The 19846-nt window shown below is 44.8% G+C and overlaps 2 protein-coding genes across 3 annotated transcripts; both read left to right on the top strand.

Moving 5' to 3' along the window:
• The first annotated feature begins 1450 nt into the window (after positions 1-1450).
• Positions 1451-9169, top strand: LOC128752279 (zinc finger protein 569-like). Its single transcript, XM_053853345.1, has 2 exons — positions 1451-1605; positions 6488-9169. The coding sequence occupies exons 1-2, from the start codon at positions 1587-1589 to the stop codon at positions 8815-8817; spliced, it is 2349 nt and encodes a 782-aa protein (XP_053709320.1). The 5' UTR covers positions 1451-1586; the 3' UTR covers positions 8818-9169.
• Positions 9170-11895: 2726 nt separating this feature from the next.
• Positions 11896-18441, top strand: LOC128752551 (uncharacterized). 2 transcript variants are annotated; one of them, XM_053853869.1, is made up of 9 exons: positions 11896-12040; positions 14396-14796; positions 15100-15318; positions 15386-15554; positions 16266-16706; positions 16992-17036; positions 17656-17726; positions 17823-17866; positions 18317-18441. In XM_053853869.1, exons 1-9 carry the CDS (start codon positions 12022-12024, stop codon positions 18366-18368), a joined length of 1461 nt encoding a protein of 486 aa, XP_053709844.1. In that variant the 5' UTR covers positions 11896-12021; the 3' UTR covers positions 18369-18441. The 2 variants fall into 2 exon arrangements, with proteins under 2 accessions (XP_053709844.1, XP_053709852.1); XM_053853877.1 differs by lacking the exon at positions 16266-16706.
• Positions 18442-19846: the final 1405 nt, after the last annotated feature.

Below are 19846 nucleotides of genomic sequence, written 5' to 3'. Positions count from 1 at the left end.
CTACTTTTACAATCTTTCTCAGTGGAGCAGAAAGTTTGACAAGAGCATCTTGTAATGTCCCTGCTTTTGATGGAAGCAAATGAAACCTTCCAGCTGGACAGATGTCGACAAACAGAAGAAGCATTAAATGTGCTAGTTTTTTTCCACTCTCAACCATAGTATAACAGTTTACTGTCTCAAAATATTCCTTGAGGACCTTGATCGCATGAGGAACTGATCCCAAACATACTTCCTTTTGTTGACCAGCTCCTATCTTGGCATTTGAACTGTCCATGGACAGGCATCTTCATCTCTGCGACTTCCAGCTCTGCTCTTTCCAAACAATAAAACATTGCTGGCCTCACCACTGTTTTGGACACTTTCCCTTTCATCCTTGCCGACACCCTTTTGTCACACATCACACCTGACACTTTCCTCCAATGATTCCATCCTGCCTGCACCCGCTTCTTCACCTCTTTCTCACACTCTCCATGGCCCTGGACAGTTGAGCCTCAGTACTTCAGACCCTCCACCTTCTTTATCTCTGCATCTTGTCTCTTCACCTGTCCACTTTGCTCCCTCTCATTCACACACATGGATTCCATCTTACTGCAGCTGACCTTCATTCCTCTCCTTTCTGAGGCAAACCTCCACCTCTCCAGCTGATCTTCCACTTGCTCTCTGCTCTCACCACAGATCACAATGTCACCTGTAAACATCATGGTCCAAAGGGCTTCTTGTCTAACCGCATCTGTCAACATGTCCATCACCATGGCAAACAGGAAGCTGAGCCTTGGTGCAGTCCCACCTCCACCTTGAGCTCCTCTGTTCCACCTGCAGCACACCTCACCACTGTCTCACACCTTCCATACACTGGACACCTGCACCACTCCAACATCCTTCTCTGCCACTCCAGACTTCCTCAAACAATACCACAACTCTTCTCTTGGCACTCTGTCACACACTTTCTCCAGGTCCACAAAGACTCAATGGAGCTCCTTCTGACCTTCTCTGCACTTCTCCATGAACATCCTCAAAGCAAACACTGCATCTGTGCTGCTCTTTTTTGGCATGAAGCCAAAACTGTTGCCACAGCAGTGGACATCTCCCTTGTTCTTGAAGATGGGCCCCAGCACACTTCTCCTTCCTTCCTCAGAATCCTCTCACTCTCAAAGACGACTGCTTTATATGCTGCCACCACACGCCTGAATCAGTCGGTTATTTGACATAGGACATATGTTCCCTCATCTAAAGTCTAATCATAGACATAAATATTTCTCATGAAGAGTTCAGTCGCTCGGGGCCCGAGTGATCATCTGCTATATTGCAGCACAACAGCGACGCTCTCTGAAACTGCAGAGGACGCTGTCGATCATCCCACTGACGTCGACACTGACCCGGATGTTGATGTTGCGCCTGACTCCGCCCACTCCTCCATTTTCTTTTCCTCCGGAGCAGCTTCGTGCTCTTTGTCCGTGGATCCTCCGGCGGATGAAATGTTCTTCAGAGGTGGAAAGATTCATAAGTGACGATCATCTGCTGCCGAGTTTCCACCACATCTTCCTCTGCTGTGAAGGAGAGACGGAAGGAAGAGGATCCTGCTGCAGATGGAGACCCGGAGAGCAGGTGCACACACACACACACACACACACACACACACACACACACACACACACACACACACACACACACACACACACACACACACACACACACTCAACAACTGAAGCAGTTCACTCCTCCAAACTAGTAACGTAGTGACTGGAACGTCTCGATCCTCAACTTGAGGGTTGAAGGTGTCGGGAAAATGTCCTCACTTCCCATGAAAAAGTGTCCTGACTCTGTTGGTCCTCACAGTGTCATGTTGACTGCAGAACCCGCATCAGTGTCCCCACTTTGCAAGCGGTTTCGTGTGTGTGGCGCCCTGCGGGTGACAGCGTGTCAGTGGAGGTGGGCGTATGAGACGCAGCCCAAATAAGAAAAGAGTCCAACAAACTCCATCTTGGGATTTTCACCCAAAGAATGTTTAAACTAAGGACACGCGGGTCTGTTTACTCGTGAGACATGAGGCAGGGTTCCGATTGCATGTCAATAAATATAGATCCTTTATTTATACAAATCACTCTCTAAAATCCACAATCAGAAATAAAAATGACATGACTATAGACGTTTTTCACGGCGCGTCATCCAACCCGGAAGCCGCCATGTTGGAGCTCCTCTTTGTCAATATCGCCATAGACTGTGAATGGAGTGCGATGGAAGGCTCGTGGAAACCAGTTGGGAGTGACAGGACACACAGAGAGCCACTTCATGAACACGAAAGTGCGCAACACTTGGAAGAGTTGAGGTTTATTGATGGTGCAGAGCCGTAAGAGTCACCCACGTCGACCCGGACACTCTGCCGTCGGTGACGTATCCTGATCTCGTCGGTCACCTGTTTTCTCGCCTATTCCATCCACCACCGAGGATCTGAACTGTCACCGGAGTTCGGAGGCGTCTCACCAGATGGTGTGCGGATGGGTCAGGGAACTGTTGACTGACGACATTTGCACCTTATATGAGAATGTGACGTATTTAAATATTTTGATGAGTGTGCGTGTGAGAGAGAGCTATTTAAGGGAACGTTCTGAAAACTGTGGGGTGGCATCAATAACATGTTCTGACCAAAGTTTGGTGTGTTCTCCACCACGGCAATACAATGCAAATGAACATTGTATTGTAATTCACAGTCATTTAGGCTATACTTTTTCTTTTTTCTGATGAGCACAATATTCGGATGTTAGCCACAGTTTTGCCACCAAGGTCCTGGTTCACTAACCACAAGCGCCTCCTTTCTTCCGACAGCTTCTGGTGTTGTTCTCCTTGATTTGTCATAACCTTTGGAAGTTGATAAAATTCCAAATGTTTTTCACGATCGGAATGATTCGTACAACCCAAAACACGAGCGTGATTCACCATGTTTCAAGGAAACGCTGCAGAAACGCCTTCAGTATCTCCAACATGGCGGCTTCAGGGTTCGATGACGCGCCGTGAAAACCCTCTATAGCAAAGCTGGGTCTTACCGGGATGGGGGACAGCCTCGAAGGCAGTGAGTCCAACCACACAACATACTGATGAACCCAAACAAACACAGCCCAGCTGCACAAACATGCAAAAGTGTCCCCGACAGCACAGCACAAACGATGAAAGGAACCACCACCAGGTCACCTACACCGCCGGAACCCAGCAGCTACAAGAAGTGTCAATAGCAGACCAGGTCAGAGACACAAATAAATACACAAAATACTTGAAACAAAATAACAGACTAACTCAATAATGAACTGACAATAAAAGGAGTATCAGACATAACCTAGAGTGAACAAATGTCAAAAGAAACACAGCATAAGAATAAACAAAAACCCAGTCATTGCAATGTCAAGCAATACAACAAGGAAGCAAATCACAAAATCAAAATATAGACAAACTGACTCGACCAAAAAGGCAAAGAAATCAAGACAAACAAAACAGCACAAGAACAAAACAAAACCGAACTGTACAAAACAGCGCAGCACAAAACAGAACTAAACAAGACCTGAACCGCACAAAACAACGCCGTACAAAACAGCAGTGGTTCTTTCTGTCCGGTGATGCGCCTTCACAGCTCCGCCCAGATACATCTAAACCAGAGGGGCTATGGTCAAGCCAAGTGCTGCGTCACTGATCGTAACTGACCAGACTTTGTTACACGACGATGCACCTGCCCAAACGCAGGGCGGTAGAGGAAGCAGCGCCAGCCATGAGCTTCACTGAAGTGCAAGTCAGGAGGATGTGGGAGAACGAGAGCTTTACCATCCATCCATGCGACAGTGATCACAACAGCATCACTGCGATCTAACTTACGCTGACGCTCCAAAACTCAAGCCAAACAGATGCCTTAGGGGTGACCCGGAACCAGAACCGGCAGTCCAGAAGAGAGAGACCTGACGTGCCAAAGCGTCACTTAAATAGCAACAGCGTCCCCTGGTGACGAGTTGGCGATTGCCACTAAACGTTGCCGACGCATTAACCGCCTTTCCATTTCCTACATTGTCTTATGATTAGAGTTTATATTTCTATTTCATCTTCTGTACAGTAGACATCATGACTGATTCCTTCACCTGATTGCTTCACCGTCTCCCTCCTCCCAGTCACTAACCTCGCTCTCCAGATGTAATGTACCTTTGAATTCTGTCCTGCTTTGCTCTGTCTGCAAGTTAGTTTTCATGATCTGGATCTTCAGCCTCATGATCCTGTCTGACTCCGCCCTCACGTTCCCAACATTGTTCAGATTTTCCTCCTTAAAATAACAGTCTCTCTTTCTGTCTGCCAGGGACGGGCGATAACGTATCGTACACGATATACCACCAAGCACAATCTCAATTCTGCATCTCAAAATTCAATAAACACGTGACTCACTCGCTGCATTGGACCTGCACACATGAACGTGACGAGACCGTGACGGCGCTGCGCTCGCCAGCTCTGCGGCGTTTGACAGCCAGACAGCTGCGGAGAGTGTGGTGGACCTTGGTTCATGATCATTGTTTTAAACTTATTTTAAATTCAGGGAACCTTTGATCACGGCACTGGTCGACTCTGAGTCTCTGGATCCCTGTTTCTTTGATGAGATGGAGTGGTCCTCATAGGTTCTCTGACGCGCTCGTCTGCCTTGGTTCACATCAACACATGCAGGTTTCCCGCTGAGCTGGTGAAAATAGTTGGATATTGGACGGAGCTCTTCTCCGGTATTGGCAGCGGCGTCCTCTTACGCTGCCCCATTTGGGTTCACCGATCACGGACACACTCTCACAGGCAGCGTGAATGCTAGGAGCCGCCATCAGTTAGGGACCATCATCAAATTCTATAGCATCAAAGTATGAGTGAAATCTTCAATAAGGCCATGGAAAACAAGCATTTTAGGAGAGAGGATTGTGAAAAGGTTTTTTAATCGTATCTTGAGTTGGAGAATAGAATCTGACTCCACGATCATTTCTTCACCTGATTTCTAATGTTTCTTCAGTAGCATCTAGGAAATGTGTCCAGACTGCTCCATAGTTCAAGTCAACTGTTCAGAGACCTGAGATACAGCAGACAGACGGCTCCATTTAACCCCTAAATAAAGCTGGCAGAGCTGCCTGTCAGACACCAGCGGCTTCTACCAGAGACCTGAAACATTGAGTTTCTCATCTCTGCACTGAGTTCACTCTTCTATTGAGACATCAACAAGTCATGATGTTGGAGACAAACTCCACTTATAAGTTTCATCATTAAACAGTTTCAAACTGTAGTGTCCAACACATGGTGGAGAAGGAACATGGATTTATCCTGATAATTATCGTTATCTCCGAAATTACAACATTTATCATAATAATTTTTTTGTACATCCCTACTGTCTGCACCATGACAGATCTAGAGTCAGCATTGCTCCTGGGGTGACGGAACTATCACATTTAATAATCAGCAACTTCCATTCGTCGTGACATCTTTCATATTTCAGTTCCTCCTGGAGACAGCGATCAACAACCAATCCCAGCGAGTTCTGCGCGGCGCTGCAGTTGTGTCCAATCACCGCGACTTTACCGCCTATTCCACCAATGACTTGAGTCACCTTTGGCCCCGCCCCTCTACAGGGGATGTGCAGCATCATATCCCCTCCCTCCTTGTTGAGATGAAGACATGTGCGACGCCAAACGCTCGCGTTCACCCACAAATCTTGCCACCAAGACTAGCGTTTCAGACATGAAGGGTCCTGAATCCTAAATGTCCAAATTCCCATGATGGAAATGTACACTAGAGGGAAGTAAAAAGTGGAACCGACTAGTGCAGCGTCACCCGAACACTATACAGGGCAGACGTAAACAAACATGGCCGACCTCCAGATCCATCTCTCTCCAGGCTGTTTCTGACCCTCTACATCCCTCATGACCCTGTGGAACAGATCAGCAGCTGCTGTTTGAATGAGCCGCTCACACACACCTTTACCTCTCAGACTCCGCCCATCCAACCCTCCGTCAGGCTCCGCCCTTTTGAGGAGCTCCGGAACAAAACAACGAACACTCACTACACGCTGTCATCCTTCATTGCGTGTGTTCTTTGCACTTGAAACAATAAATAAAGCATGTTTTGTTCAAGTCATTACAATAATGATCTTTTTCAGGCAAAGAATGTGACACCAGTTTTTTACATGCTCATTTGCAAAGGTCCGTATTTCCCGCCATGTTGTTCCAGATCCTTAAATGACTGCAACGTTCACTGCAAGATCTGAGATTTTTGGCTGCAACAATCAATAAAAAAGTAATAGAGGGACAAATTTTTGTTTCTGATGCTATCAACAAGTGGTCATGGAAACAGGGTACGAACAAATGCTGGGAATTATTTTTCACTGTTGTGAAAATGTGCGTGCATACAGATGCACCTTGAATTTGACATTGGAAAAACTGTATGAACCCTGTGAAGTGTTTGTTGAGTGACTGAGTTGTGTGTGTCCCTGCAGGTGTCCAGCAGCTGCTGGTGATGAAAGAAGAAGAAGATGCTACTGAGCAGCAGGAGTGCAGCTCCAGTCTGGATCAGGAGGGACAAGAACCTCCTCTCATTAAAGAAGAACCAGAAGAAGAAGATCTAGACAACCAGATCCTTGTCATTCCTGTCGAGGTGAAGAGTGAAGATGATGGAGCAACCAGCAGCTGGACTCAACACATGAAGACAGAAGCTGATGGAGACACCTGTGGAGGAGCAGAAGCAGCCAGTGACTTGGATACACCTCTCCTCCCTGAGCACCAGAGGTCGCCTTGTTCTGACACTGTTGACAGTGAGGCTTGGAGAGAACCCATTGACCCTGAATCTGCTTCAAATTCAATGGAGGATCCATATGTTCATGTCAGTGGGAAGAAAGACGATGATCTCAACACACTGATCTGCTCTGGGTGTGGGAGGAAATGCTCTTCGAAGTCTGAACTGATTCGACACATGAAATCCTGCAGCGGATCTTTGAGTTGTTCGGTTTGTGGAAAATGTTTTGAAAAGAAACGTGATCTAAAAATCCACATGAGACTTCACTCAGGAGATGCACCTTACAACTGCTCCTACTGTGGTGAGAGGTTTACCCAGCGTGAAACTAAGAAAGAACACATGAAGCTTCACGCTGGAGAAAAACCTTTCCAGTGCTCTCAGTGTGGTAAATGCTTCATGCATCACTATTTCCTGATGCAACACATGAGAGTTCACACGGGTGAAAAACCTTTCAGTTGCTTGCAGTGTGGTAAATGCTTTTCACAGAAGGGGAATCTGAATACTCACCTGAGACGTCACTCGGGTGTAAAACCCTTCAGCTGCTCTCAGTGTGGTAAAAGTTTTGTTGAGAAATATGACCTAATAGGACATATGATAGTTCACACTGGTGAAAAGCCTTTCACCTGCTCTCAGTGTGGCAGGTCATTTGCTCGAAAGTGTCACTTGGAGGGACACGAGAGAATTCATTCTGTGGAGAAACCCTTTGTTTGCTCACTGTGTGGTAAATGTTTTAAACTGAAATCTTACCTGATGTGTCACATGAGAGTTCACACTCCCCAAGCTCGCCTTATCAAAAAAAAGACGAGAGATCTAGACAAAGTAAATGAAGACATCTCTCTCACTCCCATCAAGATGACAAGTGAAGATGATGAGGCAACTCATTGCTTGACTGAACAGGTTAAAACTGAAGTGGATGGTGACTTTTGTGGACGACCAGAACCAGTCAGCACCACTGCCGAACTGCTTGACCCTCACCTCGAGAGGTCGCTTTCTTCCAAGTCTGATGCTGAGTACAGTGAGGCCTGGAACGAGAACAGTTGCTCTCAGTCAGCTTCAAACTCTGTTAAAAATCAGAATGTTTTTGACAGTGAGGAGGAGGATGGCCGTCACAAATCAATGGTCTGTTCTAGATGTGGGAAGAAATGTTTGTCTAAGTCTGAACTGAACCGACACAACAAATCCTGCACTGGACCTATCATTTGTTCAGTTTGTGGAAAATGTTTTGAAAAGACATGTCATCTGAGCAATCACATGAGACTTCACACAGGAGAAACACCTTACAAACGCTCTCAGTTTCGTCAGAGTTTTGCAGAGGGTGAAATGTTAAGAGTGAACAAGAAAATACCTTTCATATGTTCTCAGTGTGGAAGATCTTTTGCTCAGAAATGTGACCTGCAGGGACACATGAGACTTCACACAGGAGAAAAACCTTTCAAATGCTCTCAATGTGGTAAGTGCTTCAAGCACCGTACTACACTTACAACTCACATGAGAATTCATACTGGCGAAAAACCTTACCAGTGTCCCCAGTGTGGCAAGTCTTTTGCACAGCGTGGGAATTTTAAGTCACACTTGAACGTTCACATGGGTGAAAAACCGTTCAGCTGCTCTCAGTGTGGCAAATGTTTTCATCAGAGTTCTGCCCTGAAAGACCACATCAGAGTTCACACTGGTGAAAAACCGTTCAGCTGCTCTCAGTGTGACAAACGGTTTCGTCAGAGTTCTGCCCTGAAAGACCACATCAGAATTCACACTGGTGAAAAACCTTTCAGCTGTCCTCAGTGTGATAAACAGTTTCGAATGAAAAGTAGCCTGAGCGTCCACCTGATGCATCATTCTGGTGAAAAACCGTTCATCTGCCCTCAGTGTGGCCGTTCTTTTGTCCGGAAATGTCACCTAGACGGGCACATGCTTCGAGTGCATACTGGAGAAAAACCTTTTGTTTGCTCTCATTGTAGTAAATGTTTCAAACTGAAACAGTACCTGAAGAAACACATGAGAGTTCACTCTGGTGACCAGCCTTGCCCTGAGTGACCACGTGTGTATTTGACAGTAGTCATATGGAGAGTACTGATTACTTGTTTTGTCCAATTATGGAAGAGAACTTTTGACATTGAGGCGTCATTCGTCCTCTGGTCAGTGTTTGTACATATGAGATGAGTCTCCTCACTGTTGATAATAATGACAGACACAGTTGTGCAGATGTGTGTATCATTCATCACATGGTATATTGAGCAGTTTTCTCTCTGTCTGTCTGAAAATGTTTTTCATTGAGTTTAGCTACGCAAAGATAATTGTTGGGGGTAAAGTCTTGATATTTTGTATGAATTATTTATTTAAATGAAGGAAAAATCGCCACAATGGAAATCTGTGTTTTGGAACATTTTGGCACAAATGATGAGCCCACATCAGTTGAGTAATAAATGCATTCCAGTCCATCCACCTGTGGCATTTCTTTTGAAATAATCTCTGATTGATCGTCGCTCATCTTCTCTGTTTAAAGTGAGAGTGTGTCCAGACCACGATCCAACATGTCACCTGTTCCACATGAGTTATGTATTCGAGTGAGCAGCTTCCTGTTCATCCCATACTGCCTGAGACCTTCAGCACAACCAGCTCTGCTAAATGCAGCCATGGACTGATCACATGGCTCCTGCACTCTGTGGCCTGAGGATCACTTCCTTCTGTGTCCCAAGGTCTGAGTCTCCTGCTTAAACTCCCATGAATCCAGCCAGAGCTCTTCTTCTGCTGCTGCCAATAATCACTATCTTTGACCCTGTCATTGCGACTTTCACGTTTCTCATGAGGAGACTTGTAAAGAGGGGGTTGATCTATGGAGCTATTTTTAGTCGATTGGAGGCACGTCTGAATGCGATCCATGCGTGAGCATGTGGCTTAGGGATGTGTGGGATTGATCATCACGGATTGTTTTCAGGTGTGGGTACGACTGGTCTACACGCATTGGATCAATACAGAGTTAAGATTTATTTTTTAGCTTACACAGTAACTACCACCAGACTTTATTTGTGTGACTGCATTTTCTCTGTTCTGTTGAGAAATGAGGAGCCAAGTCTTTTTTTGCTTTTAAACTTCTCAATTCAAAAGAGAAAAGTCGCTACATTTTTGCTGTGCAGCCCAGTGGTCTTCCCAAACCAGCTTTGTCATTGAAATAGATTTTTGGCCTAATTTTGGGACGTTATACACATTCAGGGCCAGCACTCCCACCTTGCAGCAAGTCAGTCGCCCATGGATCCAGTCTGGAGGACAAAGTGGAACAGAAGTTGTATGAATAAACATTCAATAAGTCGCACTGCAACGCTGCACTCTGTCTCATCCTTGGTAAAGTCATCGCTGCTCCATCAATATGCATGTTCCTGTCTTACAGGAAGGTCTCCGTAGCTACTGTGTAGGACCCAGGCCAGTTGAGGAGGGGGAAGAAGTTCAACTGAACAGACTCAAAGAGCAAAGTTTAAAGACTTTAATCACAAGTATAAACAAAGAAAATGAGCTCTTCTCGTGTCTCCAATTCTCTAATGACTCTAACAGTTTTTCATGGTGTTTAAGTTCCTGCACTAAAATACTGAGATAAATTCAAGGTGCAGTCATAAGTGAGTTCCATTTAACTGTTATAGTTTTGAGCCATTTCAAATGTAAATCATGTCATTCATCCTTTGAGGTCTTCAATCTCCAAACCAATGTGGTAGGAGAAGTTTGTCTGTCACTCCAACATCTTTCAGCAGAGTTGGAAACTGAGTATGGGGAAGTGTTGGCATGTGAATTCTCCTCTAACACTGTGGGCCTGACCTGATACTGCAAAGGTCTGAGATCAGGTTTGCGTTCTGATGGCAATGCCTCAAACTGCTATCAAAGGAAGCCTTACATATCATTCAAATGTGCATGTTAACGTATATCTTACAAACTGAAGACTGTGTTGTGTTGTGATTAATTCTTTCTGTTGCAGTGGAAAGAGTTTCCCATTTCAGTGGGTCCCAAAGGCAGCAACAAAAAGATAAAACCATCCATTGTCTCATTTTTTGTTGTGTTGTTTTTGTTTATGCATAGTAATAATAAAGAAATGTGTGACAGTATGATCTTGCTGTTGTCACAACACAACACATACATGTGTACAAACAGATGAATTTAAGTTCCTGAACAAAATTGCCATAGCAGAAAGCAACCAGGATGATTCAGCATATATATCTGATCTGGATTTTTTAGGATTGTTATTTATATGTGTAATATCCCTTTATCTTAATTTACATTGCGTGTGCATGTGTTTATGAAATGTTTGGTGTTTGTCTTGAGAAAAGTTGATTTCCGCCATTGAGGGAAGAACTGCCTCCCTCTCATTCACACACATGGATTCCATCTTACTGCAGCTGACCTTCATTCTCTCCTTTCTAAGGCAAACCTCCACCTCTCTAGCTGATCTTCCACTGGCTCCCTGCTCTCAACACAGATCACAATGTCATCTGCCAACACCATCGTCCAACCTGTCCATCACACATGTCCTGCACCACTCCAACATCCTTCTTTGCCACTCCAGACTTCCTCAAACAATACCACAACTCTTCTCTTGGCACTCTGTCACACACTTTCTCCAGGTCCACAAAGACACAATGGAGCTCCTTCTGACCTCCTCTGCACTTCTCCATGAACATCCTCAAAGCAAACACTGCATCTGTGCTGCTCTTTTTTGGCATTAAGCCAAAACTGTTGCCACAGCAGTGGACATCTCCCTTGTTCTTGAAGATGGGCCCCAGCACACTTCTCCTTCATTCCTCAGAATCCTCTCACTCTCAAAGACGACTGCTTTATATGCTGCCACCACACGCCTGAATCAGTCGGTTATTTGACATATGACATATGTTCCCTCATCTAAAGTCTAATCATATACATAAATATTTCTCATGAAGAGTTCAGTCGCTCGGGGCCCGAGTGATAATCTGTTATATTGCAGCACAACAGCGACGCTCTGTGAAACTGCAGAGGACGCTGTCGATCATCCCACTGACGTCGACACTGACCCGGATGTTGATGTTGCGCCTGACTCCGCCCACTCCTCCATTTTCTTTTCCTTCCGGAGCAGTCACATGCTTTTTGTTCGTGGATCCTCCGGCGGATGAAATGTTCTTCAGAGGTGGAAAGATTCATAAGTGACGATCATCTGCTGCCGAGTTTCCACCACATCTTCCTCTGCTGTGAAGGAGAGACGGAAGGAAGAGGATCCTGCTGCAGATGGAGACCCGGAGAGCAGGTACACACACACACACACACACACACACACACACACACACACACACACACACGCACGCACGCACGCACGCACGCACGCACACACACACACACACACACACACACACGCACACACACACACACACACACAGACACTCAACAACTGAAGCAGTTCACTCCTCCAAACTAGTAACGGAGTGACTGGAACGTCTCGATCCTCAACTTGAGGGTTGAAGGTGTCGGGAAAATGTCCTCGCTTCCCATGAAAAAGTGTCCTGACTCTGTTGGTCCTCACAGTGTCATGTTGACTCCGCATCAGTGTCCCACCTTCTCATATCCGGTTCTTCAAAGAGGCAGCGTGAGAAACAAAACAGTGAAGGTATTTCCAACGGTCACGCGAGGACGGCTGGATCGCGAGATGCATTTGAAGAGACCAGAAATAGAGGATGAGATCAGATCAGGGATCAGTTAACCCACATATATCTGGGCTCAACCGCACACTGGTGGCTCACTACATGGATGGATGGATGGATGGATGGATGGATGCTGGATGAATGGATGGATGGATGGATGGATGGATGGATGGATGGATGGATGGATGCTGGATGAATGGATGGATGGATGGATGGATGGATGGATGTCCGCAGCATCTGCGCGTGTGTGTTGATATGTCAGGGTTTCACATGCATTTTTGATTCTACTTTGCAAGTGCTTTTGTGTGTGAAACAGAGAGCAGGACGGAAGGGATCAGATCATTGAGAACAGACAAGCGATTTTTGCCCACATGTCCAACGATGGTAAAACATGACAGATGGTGAGCAACAACACTCATGTAGAGCAGCATAAAGGACCACTTTCTATAAACATGGTGGAACCTGCTATAATATGAGTGCAGACGTGACAGTTAACTCTCATCAACACTGTTATTATTTTAACTGGATTTAAGTGCATGAAACACTCCATAGGTTATTTTGAAAGTGTCAAATGAAAATGCAAAGTTATTGTTAAATTGTCATTATTGTGGCGCCCTGCGGGTGACAGCGTGTCAGTGTAGGTTGCCATAAGAGATGCAGCCCAAATAAGAAAGAGTCCAACAAACTCCACCTTGGGAATTTCACCCAAAGAATGTTTGATTGGGCCTTCCAACAACCCGATGAAACTGAACAAGTTGTCAGAATGTCTCCAAAAGCACAGCACACCACAAAAGGACCCCACCACCAGGTCACCTACACCACCAGGCCCCAGCAGCTACAAGAAGCCCGCAAAATGAGTCCCTCCACTGGAGTGTAAGTAGCAGACCAGGTCACAGCAACAGCTGAATGAACAAAAGACTTGAAACAAAATAACAGACTAACTCACAAAAGAACTGACAATAAAAGGAATATCAGACACAAGCCAGAATGAACAAATCACAAAACAAAAGAAACACACAAACAAAACACAAAATCAAAATAAAGAAGAACGGAAATGAAATAAAGACAAACAAACAAAACAGCCCAGAGGGGTACAAGAACAGAACAGGGACCATAGAAGTCGGGGTGGTACATCCCTAGTTAAAGGCTTTGCCTTCACCGTCTCAGTCACTAACCTCGCTCTCCAGATGTAATGTACCTTTGAATTCTGTCCTGCAAGTTAGTTTTCATGGCCTGGATCTTCAACCTCATGATCCTGTCTGACTCTGCCCTCACTTTCACAACAACATCTACATGGGATGTGCAGCATCATATCCCCTCCCTCCTTGTTGAGATGAAGTCATATGTGACACCAAACGCTCCTGTTTGCCCACAAATCTTGCCACCAAGACTAGCGATTCAGACATTCCTAAATGTCCAAATTCCCATGATGGAAATGTGGAATAGAGGGAAGAAAATAGCGGAACTGACCAGTGCAGCGTCACCCGAACACTATACAGGGCAGACGTAAACAAACATGTTCGACCTCCAGATCCATCTCTCTCCAGGCTGTTTCTGAGCCTCTACATCCCTCATGACCCTGTGGAACAGATCAGCAGCTGCTGTTTGAATGAGCCGCTCACAATGAGCTGACACACACCTTTACCTCTCAGACTCCGCCCATCCAACCCTCCGTCAGGCTCCGCCCTTTTGAGGAGCTCCGGAACAAAACAACGAACACTCACTACACATTGTCATCGTTCATTGTGTGTGTTCTTTGCACTCGAAATACAATAAATAAAGCATATTTTGTTCAAGTCATTACAACCAAGTGCTTTTTTTAAGCTAAAAAATTGACACCTGTTTTTTACAAGCACGTTTGCAAAGGTGTGTTCATACAGATGCACCTTGAATTTGACATTGGGAAAGGTGTATGAACCCTGTGAAGTGTTTGTTGAGTGACTGAGGTGTGTGTGTCCCTGCAGGTGTCCAGCAGCTGCTGGTGATGAAAGAAGAAGAAGATGCTACTGAGCAGCAGGAGTGCAGCTCCAGTCTGGATCAGGAGGGACAAGAACCTCCTCTCATTAAAGAAGAACCAGAAGAAGAAGATCTAGACCAAATCAAAGAAGAGGCCACCCAGTTCTCCCTCACTCCTGTCCAGGTGAAGAGTGAAGTTGATGGAGCAACCAGCAGCTGGACTCAACACATGAAGACAGAAGCTGATGGAGACACCTGTGGAGGAGCAGAAGCAGCCAGTGACTTGGATACACCTCTCCTCCCTGACCACCAGAGGTCGCCTTGTTCTGACTCTGTTGACAGTGAGGATCGGAGAGAGACCATTGACCCTGAATCTGCTTCAAATTCAATGGAGGATCAGAATGTTCACGTCAGTGGGAAGAAAGATGATGCTCTCAATACACTGATCTGCTCTGGGTGTGGGAGGAAATGCTCTCGACACATGAAATCCTTTTTTAAATGATTAAATGAATTGATTATCTCACCTGAAAGGGATTAGGTCTAATACTATCATACTAGCCATATATACATATACATATACATATATATATATATATATATATATATATATATATATATATATATATATATATATATATATATGTGTGTGTGTGTGTGGGTGGCAAAATGATATGTGGATCATACAGGTTACAAATGTTTTGTTTTTTTCCAGTTGAAGATGCCACACGGATCCACTAATAAGCACTGCAATAACTGCAATGCAGTTATTGCAGTGGCTTGCAAGACCTGCAAAATTTGTCAAGCAGAGCAGCCCAGGCGACAGAGGCTGGCAAAACGACTGAAAACTTTTGAGAAAAAGAAAGAGGAATGGTTGAAAAACCAAAAAAAAAACAACACCGCCTCTCGTGTGATGGACGAGGCACAAATGCTGGTATGTTTGACATCAGTAATTGTATTCAAATTCATGGCATAACATATGGCAATTTCATTTTTTTCAGCTGGAAAAACTGCACGCTTTGGGCCACAGAGCTGTGGTGTTTCTAGCTCGGCCAGGCAAGAAAGCTGGCACTTGGTCCAGTCAGGTGGTCCACTCCAAGTGGCATCTGACTGGCCAAGCCAGTAAGTGCCTGGACCGGATGAAGGACCTGTACGAGGTGGTTGTTACAGGTAAGCTTGTCATAATGGGCCGGGCCATGCAACCCCACAACGTAACAGAGCATCCTCCTTACTTCGTCGTTTTTTCTTCTTGAGGAGTGGTTGTGACTATACCAGGAGTTGTAACTCTTGGTTTCATCTGTCCAGAGCAATATCCCCGAATGACTCTGGTGGATCCACAAGAGCTTGTTGTGCTTCACCTTTTTATAGAGCTCCTTGTCTGATAGTGGAACGATACACCACATTAGCATCTGCTCCAGAGTCTAACCACAGTTCTGTGGTGGAGGATTGTTGGTCCCTGCAAAGCTTTCTGACCATTTTACCTTGTTGTCTCACTGTTATTCCCCTGCTCTGACACATCTTTCCCACAGTGCCAGTAGCTGTAGAATGTTCCTCAGTGTAGACAAAAGCAGCTGAAAGCAGCAAGATCGATCATTTCTTATAACCTTCTCCAAAGTAGAAGTAGAATTATACACAATTTAAATTCTTCTGAGAGCTTTTTTGATGTCGCCATCCACATTATAGGTCAACAGTTGCTCAAATGTAGCTTTTAAGTCTGTTGTTGTTTGTGAATTTGCTCTGAAAATTTCAGGAAAGTAATTTTAAAGTTTATGTGGTGTAAATCAGTCTTTTAAGGCTGAGTATCACTGGAACATTAGAAAGTTATGTGTGTGTGTATACAAAAATCTCACTCTGATCATATTGTCTATCTGTTCCACGAAGGTTGGACAGATATGCAGCCGCCAACCTCCTCCACCATCCATCCGTCCACAACCTCTGTCAGCCAGCCATCAACCTCCTCCACCATCCATCCATCCACAACCTCTGCCAGCCAGCCGTCAACCTCCTCCACCATCCATCCATCCACAACCTCTGCCAGCCAGCCATCAACCTCCTCCACCATCCATCCGTCCACAACCTCTGCCAGCCAGCCATCAACCTCCTCCACCATCCATCCGTCCACAACCTCTGTCAGCCAGCCATCAACCTCCTCCACCATCCATCCGTCCACAACCTCTGCCAGCCAGCCATCAACCTCCTCCACCATCCATCCGTCCACAACCTCTGCCAGCCAGCCATCAACCTCCTCCACCATCCATCCGTCCACAACCTCCGTCAGCCAGCCATCAACCTCCTCCAAAAGAGCCTCCACAGGCCCTCTGAGTATGTAGTAGTTAGATCTTTGAGATGTGTCTGCAATCCAATTGCCAGAAGATCTGTTTTGGTTCATAAATTATTTGTAGACATCATAATATTTAGGTGAAAGACTTTTATAGTTTGCTATGACAAAGTCTGACATGTCAGAGCATGTTTTATTAGCATGTTATGACATGGTTTATTTGCACCAGATGAGCCATTGGTTTTTGATCATTAGTCTATTGGATGTTACACTTAAATAAGATATTGTGAGAATTATTGTGTACAAACAGTTATATTTATCCTCAACAGGATTACCTCCAAGAAAAAGCAGGAAGACAGAAGATGGATCGAAAGGTTCTTACATATTATACATCATACATTGCCAAGATGAACGAGTATGTAAAAAGCGATGTGATACGACCATAAGACTTGAAATGAAATTGAAATACAATATGAGATTAGACATGAAACAAAGAAATTAGAATTATGACCACACAAAAGAAAAATTATTTTAAAATCCCTACATCAAAATTCATTTTTGTGTAGTTTGGCCATTCTTAAATCCAGTGCGCACATTCCACTGATTCTGACACAAGTCTAGTGACTGCCCTGGCCTCTAAACATGATGTATCTCATAAAGGCAATACAATGCAAGATGGTGCAGTGCCTCAAAGACTGTTTCATACAGAAAAATCACAGGCAGCCGATGTTTTTATTTGTACTTTCTTAATATTTTAGTTCATTGCAGTATGTATTTTTGCCTGAAGACGTAGTGGGCACATCTGATGGTAATTTTTCACCACACCACACCTTGCTGACTTGTGCAGAACCCATGAATAATGTGGAGAAGCAAGACAAGACCATTACAATGTTATGTTTTTTGAATAATAATTCTGTGAGTGTACTGTATATGACTTGACGTTTTTTCACGCAACGCTTTAACAATTTGAATGTTGACTTTTTGCTCTTTCAGAATGCAGCCATATGGTTGGAGATGACGGCTATTACCCAGTGAAACGGGTAGTAAAAACAAAGCATCAAAAGGTTCTGTTTTGTCATGACTTGGTGTAGATATGTAATGTAAATATACACCTCAACTGTGGATGTGTTGTTAATTTCAATGGCATTTTTTTGTTTCAGGGGAAAGTAATGAAACTAATAGAGTGGGAGCCCTGCTCCATGTGGTATGTACATTTTCGCTCTTCTTTATGAAGAAATTTGAGGTTTGACTCAGGCAGCCAGAGAAGATATTAGTCACATTCAACATTCCAACTTCTGTCGAGAAGTTGAGATAGTCTGGGGAGCGTGCACCTTTCGAACAATGAACAGTACTGGATGGTTAGTGCTAATGTATTCATTTGTGATAGTCACCCATCCAAGTGTAGTAGAGGATCAACCCAATAGGATGCATTCACTGGGTGGGTGAAAGATGGTAATGTGTGTGTACTTTCATGCCATAGGTCCTTGTCCAAGGGAGAAAGGTATTGATGGGCCATTATGTTACTACTATTGAAAAAAGTCTTAGATGTCATACAAATGTGCATGTTAGTGTAAGTGTTACAAACCAAAGACCACCAAGGATCATTGTTCTCTCCTGCGTTGTGATGAAACCTTTTTTTTTCTTTCTGTTGCAGTGGAAAGAGTTTCCCACTTCAGTGGGTCCCAAAGGCAGCAACAAAAAGATAAAACCATCCATTGTCTCATTTGTTGTTGTGTTGTTTTTGTTTATGGATAGTAATAATAAAGAAATGTGTGACAGTATGATCTTGCTGTTGTCACAACACAACACATACATGCGTACAAACAGATGAATTTAAGTTCCTGAACAAAATTGCCATAGCAGAAAGCAACCAGGATGATTCAACATATATATCTGATCTGGATTTTTTGGATTATTATTGTTACCGGCACCCGCTTGATCAGTTCCGAACCGTGGTAAGGAACCTCCGGGTGTGTGACTCGCGCTGGTAACGATACACAAAACACAAAATCTCCGGGTCTCTGCTTGTTCGACGAAGTTTTATTCTCTTTCACACAAGTTTTGGTGCTGCTCTTCCACACTCTCTCGCTGTGGCACGCCCCTCGCATTCACACACGCCCACCTGCGCAAAACTGGCAACACTACCCCCACTATGGATGATGATTAACTCTTTAGCATCACTCCATCATAACACAACAAAAGAACATCTATATAATATATAAAGGTATGATCAACTGACTTAGCACAAAGACATTCCACAAAATAAACAGTCAAATAAAACATCACTCAGGCTACTCTCACTGAACTGAACTGATTGAACTCAAATTTTTTTTTTTTAAACACTCAAACCCATAACGGATATACATGAGGTGTATATATATATATACATATGAAAACTTAACCACTTTGAAAATATAAAGGCTCATCAAACAATCCAGTCACCGAACCTATCAGGGGGCCTACGGGTCCGAGAGGGACGCTGGGATGGTGCAGCAGAAGAAGAGGGCTGAAGTCGTTCCGTAGTAGGACTCTGGACGGGAACTACTGGTGTTTGGAGATCAACAGGATCAGTGGAAGCTGGAAGGGCCGATGAAGTATCGTGGTCCCCGCTGGCAGGACTGTCCCACAGGTTTAGGGGGGTGACGTCCATGTCTGATATCGTCTCTGTAGGTGGTGGTGGTACCTCCACTGGCGCCCATGTGTCTGAACTTTGGAAAACCCACTCGTTGTTCAGCGGTGTTCTTGAGTGGTAAGGTTTGAGTTTGTCATGGTGTACCACTTTGACCTTTGCTCTCTGGCTCCGTTGAATGCGATACACCATGTCGTCCAAGGAGCCCACCACAAAGAAAGGGCCTTCATAAGCTGGTAGGAACTTCCGCACTCTGCCACGACTAGGCTGTGTTCCTTTAACAAGTAGCCACACAGCCTCCCCCACCTGAAACTTAACCCGACAAATGTTCTTATCGTATTGTCGCTTGGCTCGCTCCGCCGACCTTCCTAACGCCTCTCGCGCCAGCTGATGGGAGAGCTCCAACCTTTCTCTGAGCTCTTGGACATACTGCGGGGGGGTTTTGGCAGGTGTAGAGTCTGGTGGCAACCCGGCAACTAAGTCCACTGGCTCAGTTATCTCCCGACCGTATAACATCATGTTTGGGGACAACCCCGTGGAGCTGTGTTTGGTTGA

The sequence above is a fragment of the Synchiropus splendidus genome, chromosome 1, assembly GCF_027744825.2.
Source record: "Synchiropus splendidus isolate RoL2022-P1 chromosome 1, RoL_Sspl_1.0, whole genome shotgun sequence".
NCBI classification, from domain to species: Eukaryota; Metazoa; Chordata; class Actinopteri; order Syngnathiformes; family Callionymidae; genus Synchiropus; species Synchiropus splendidus.
This window is presented reverse-complemented; position numbering and strand designations above follow the sequence as displayed.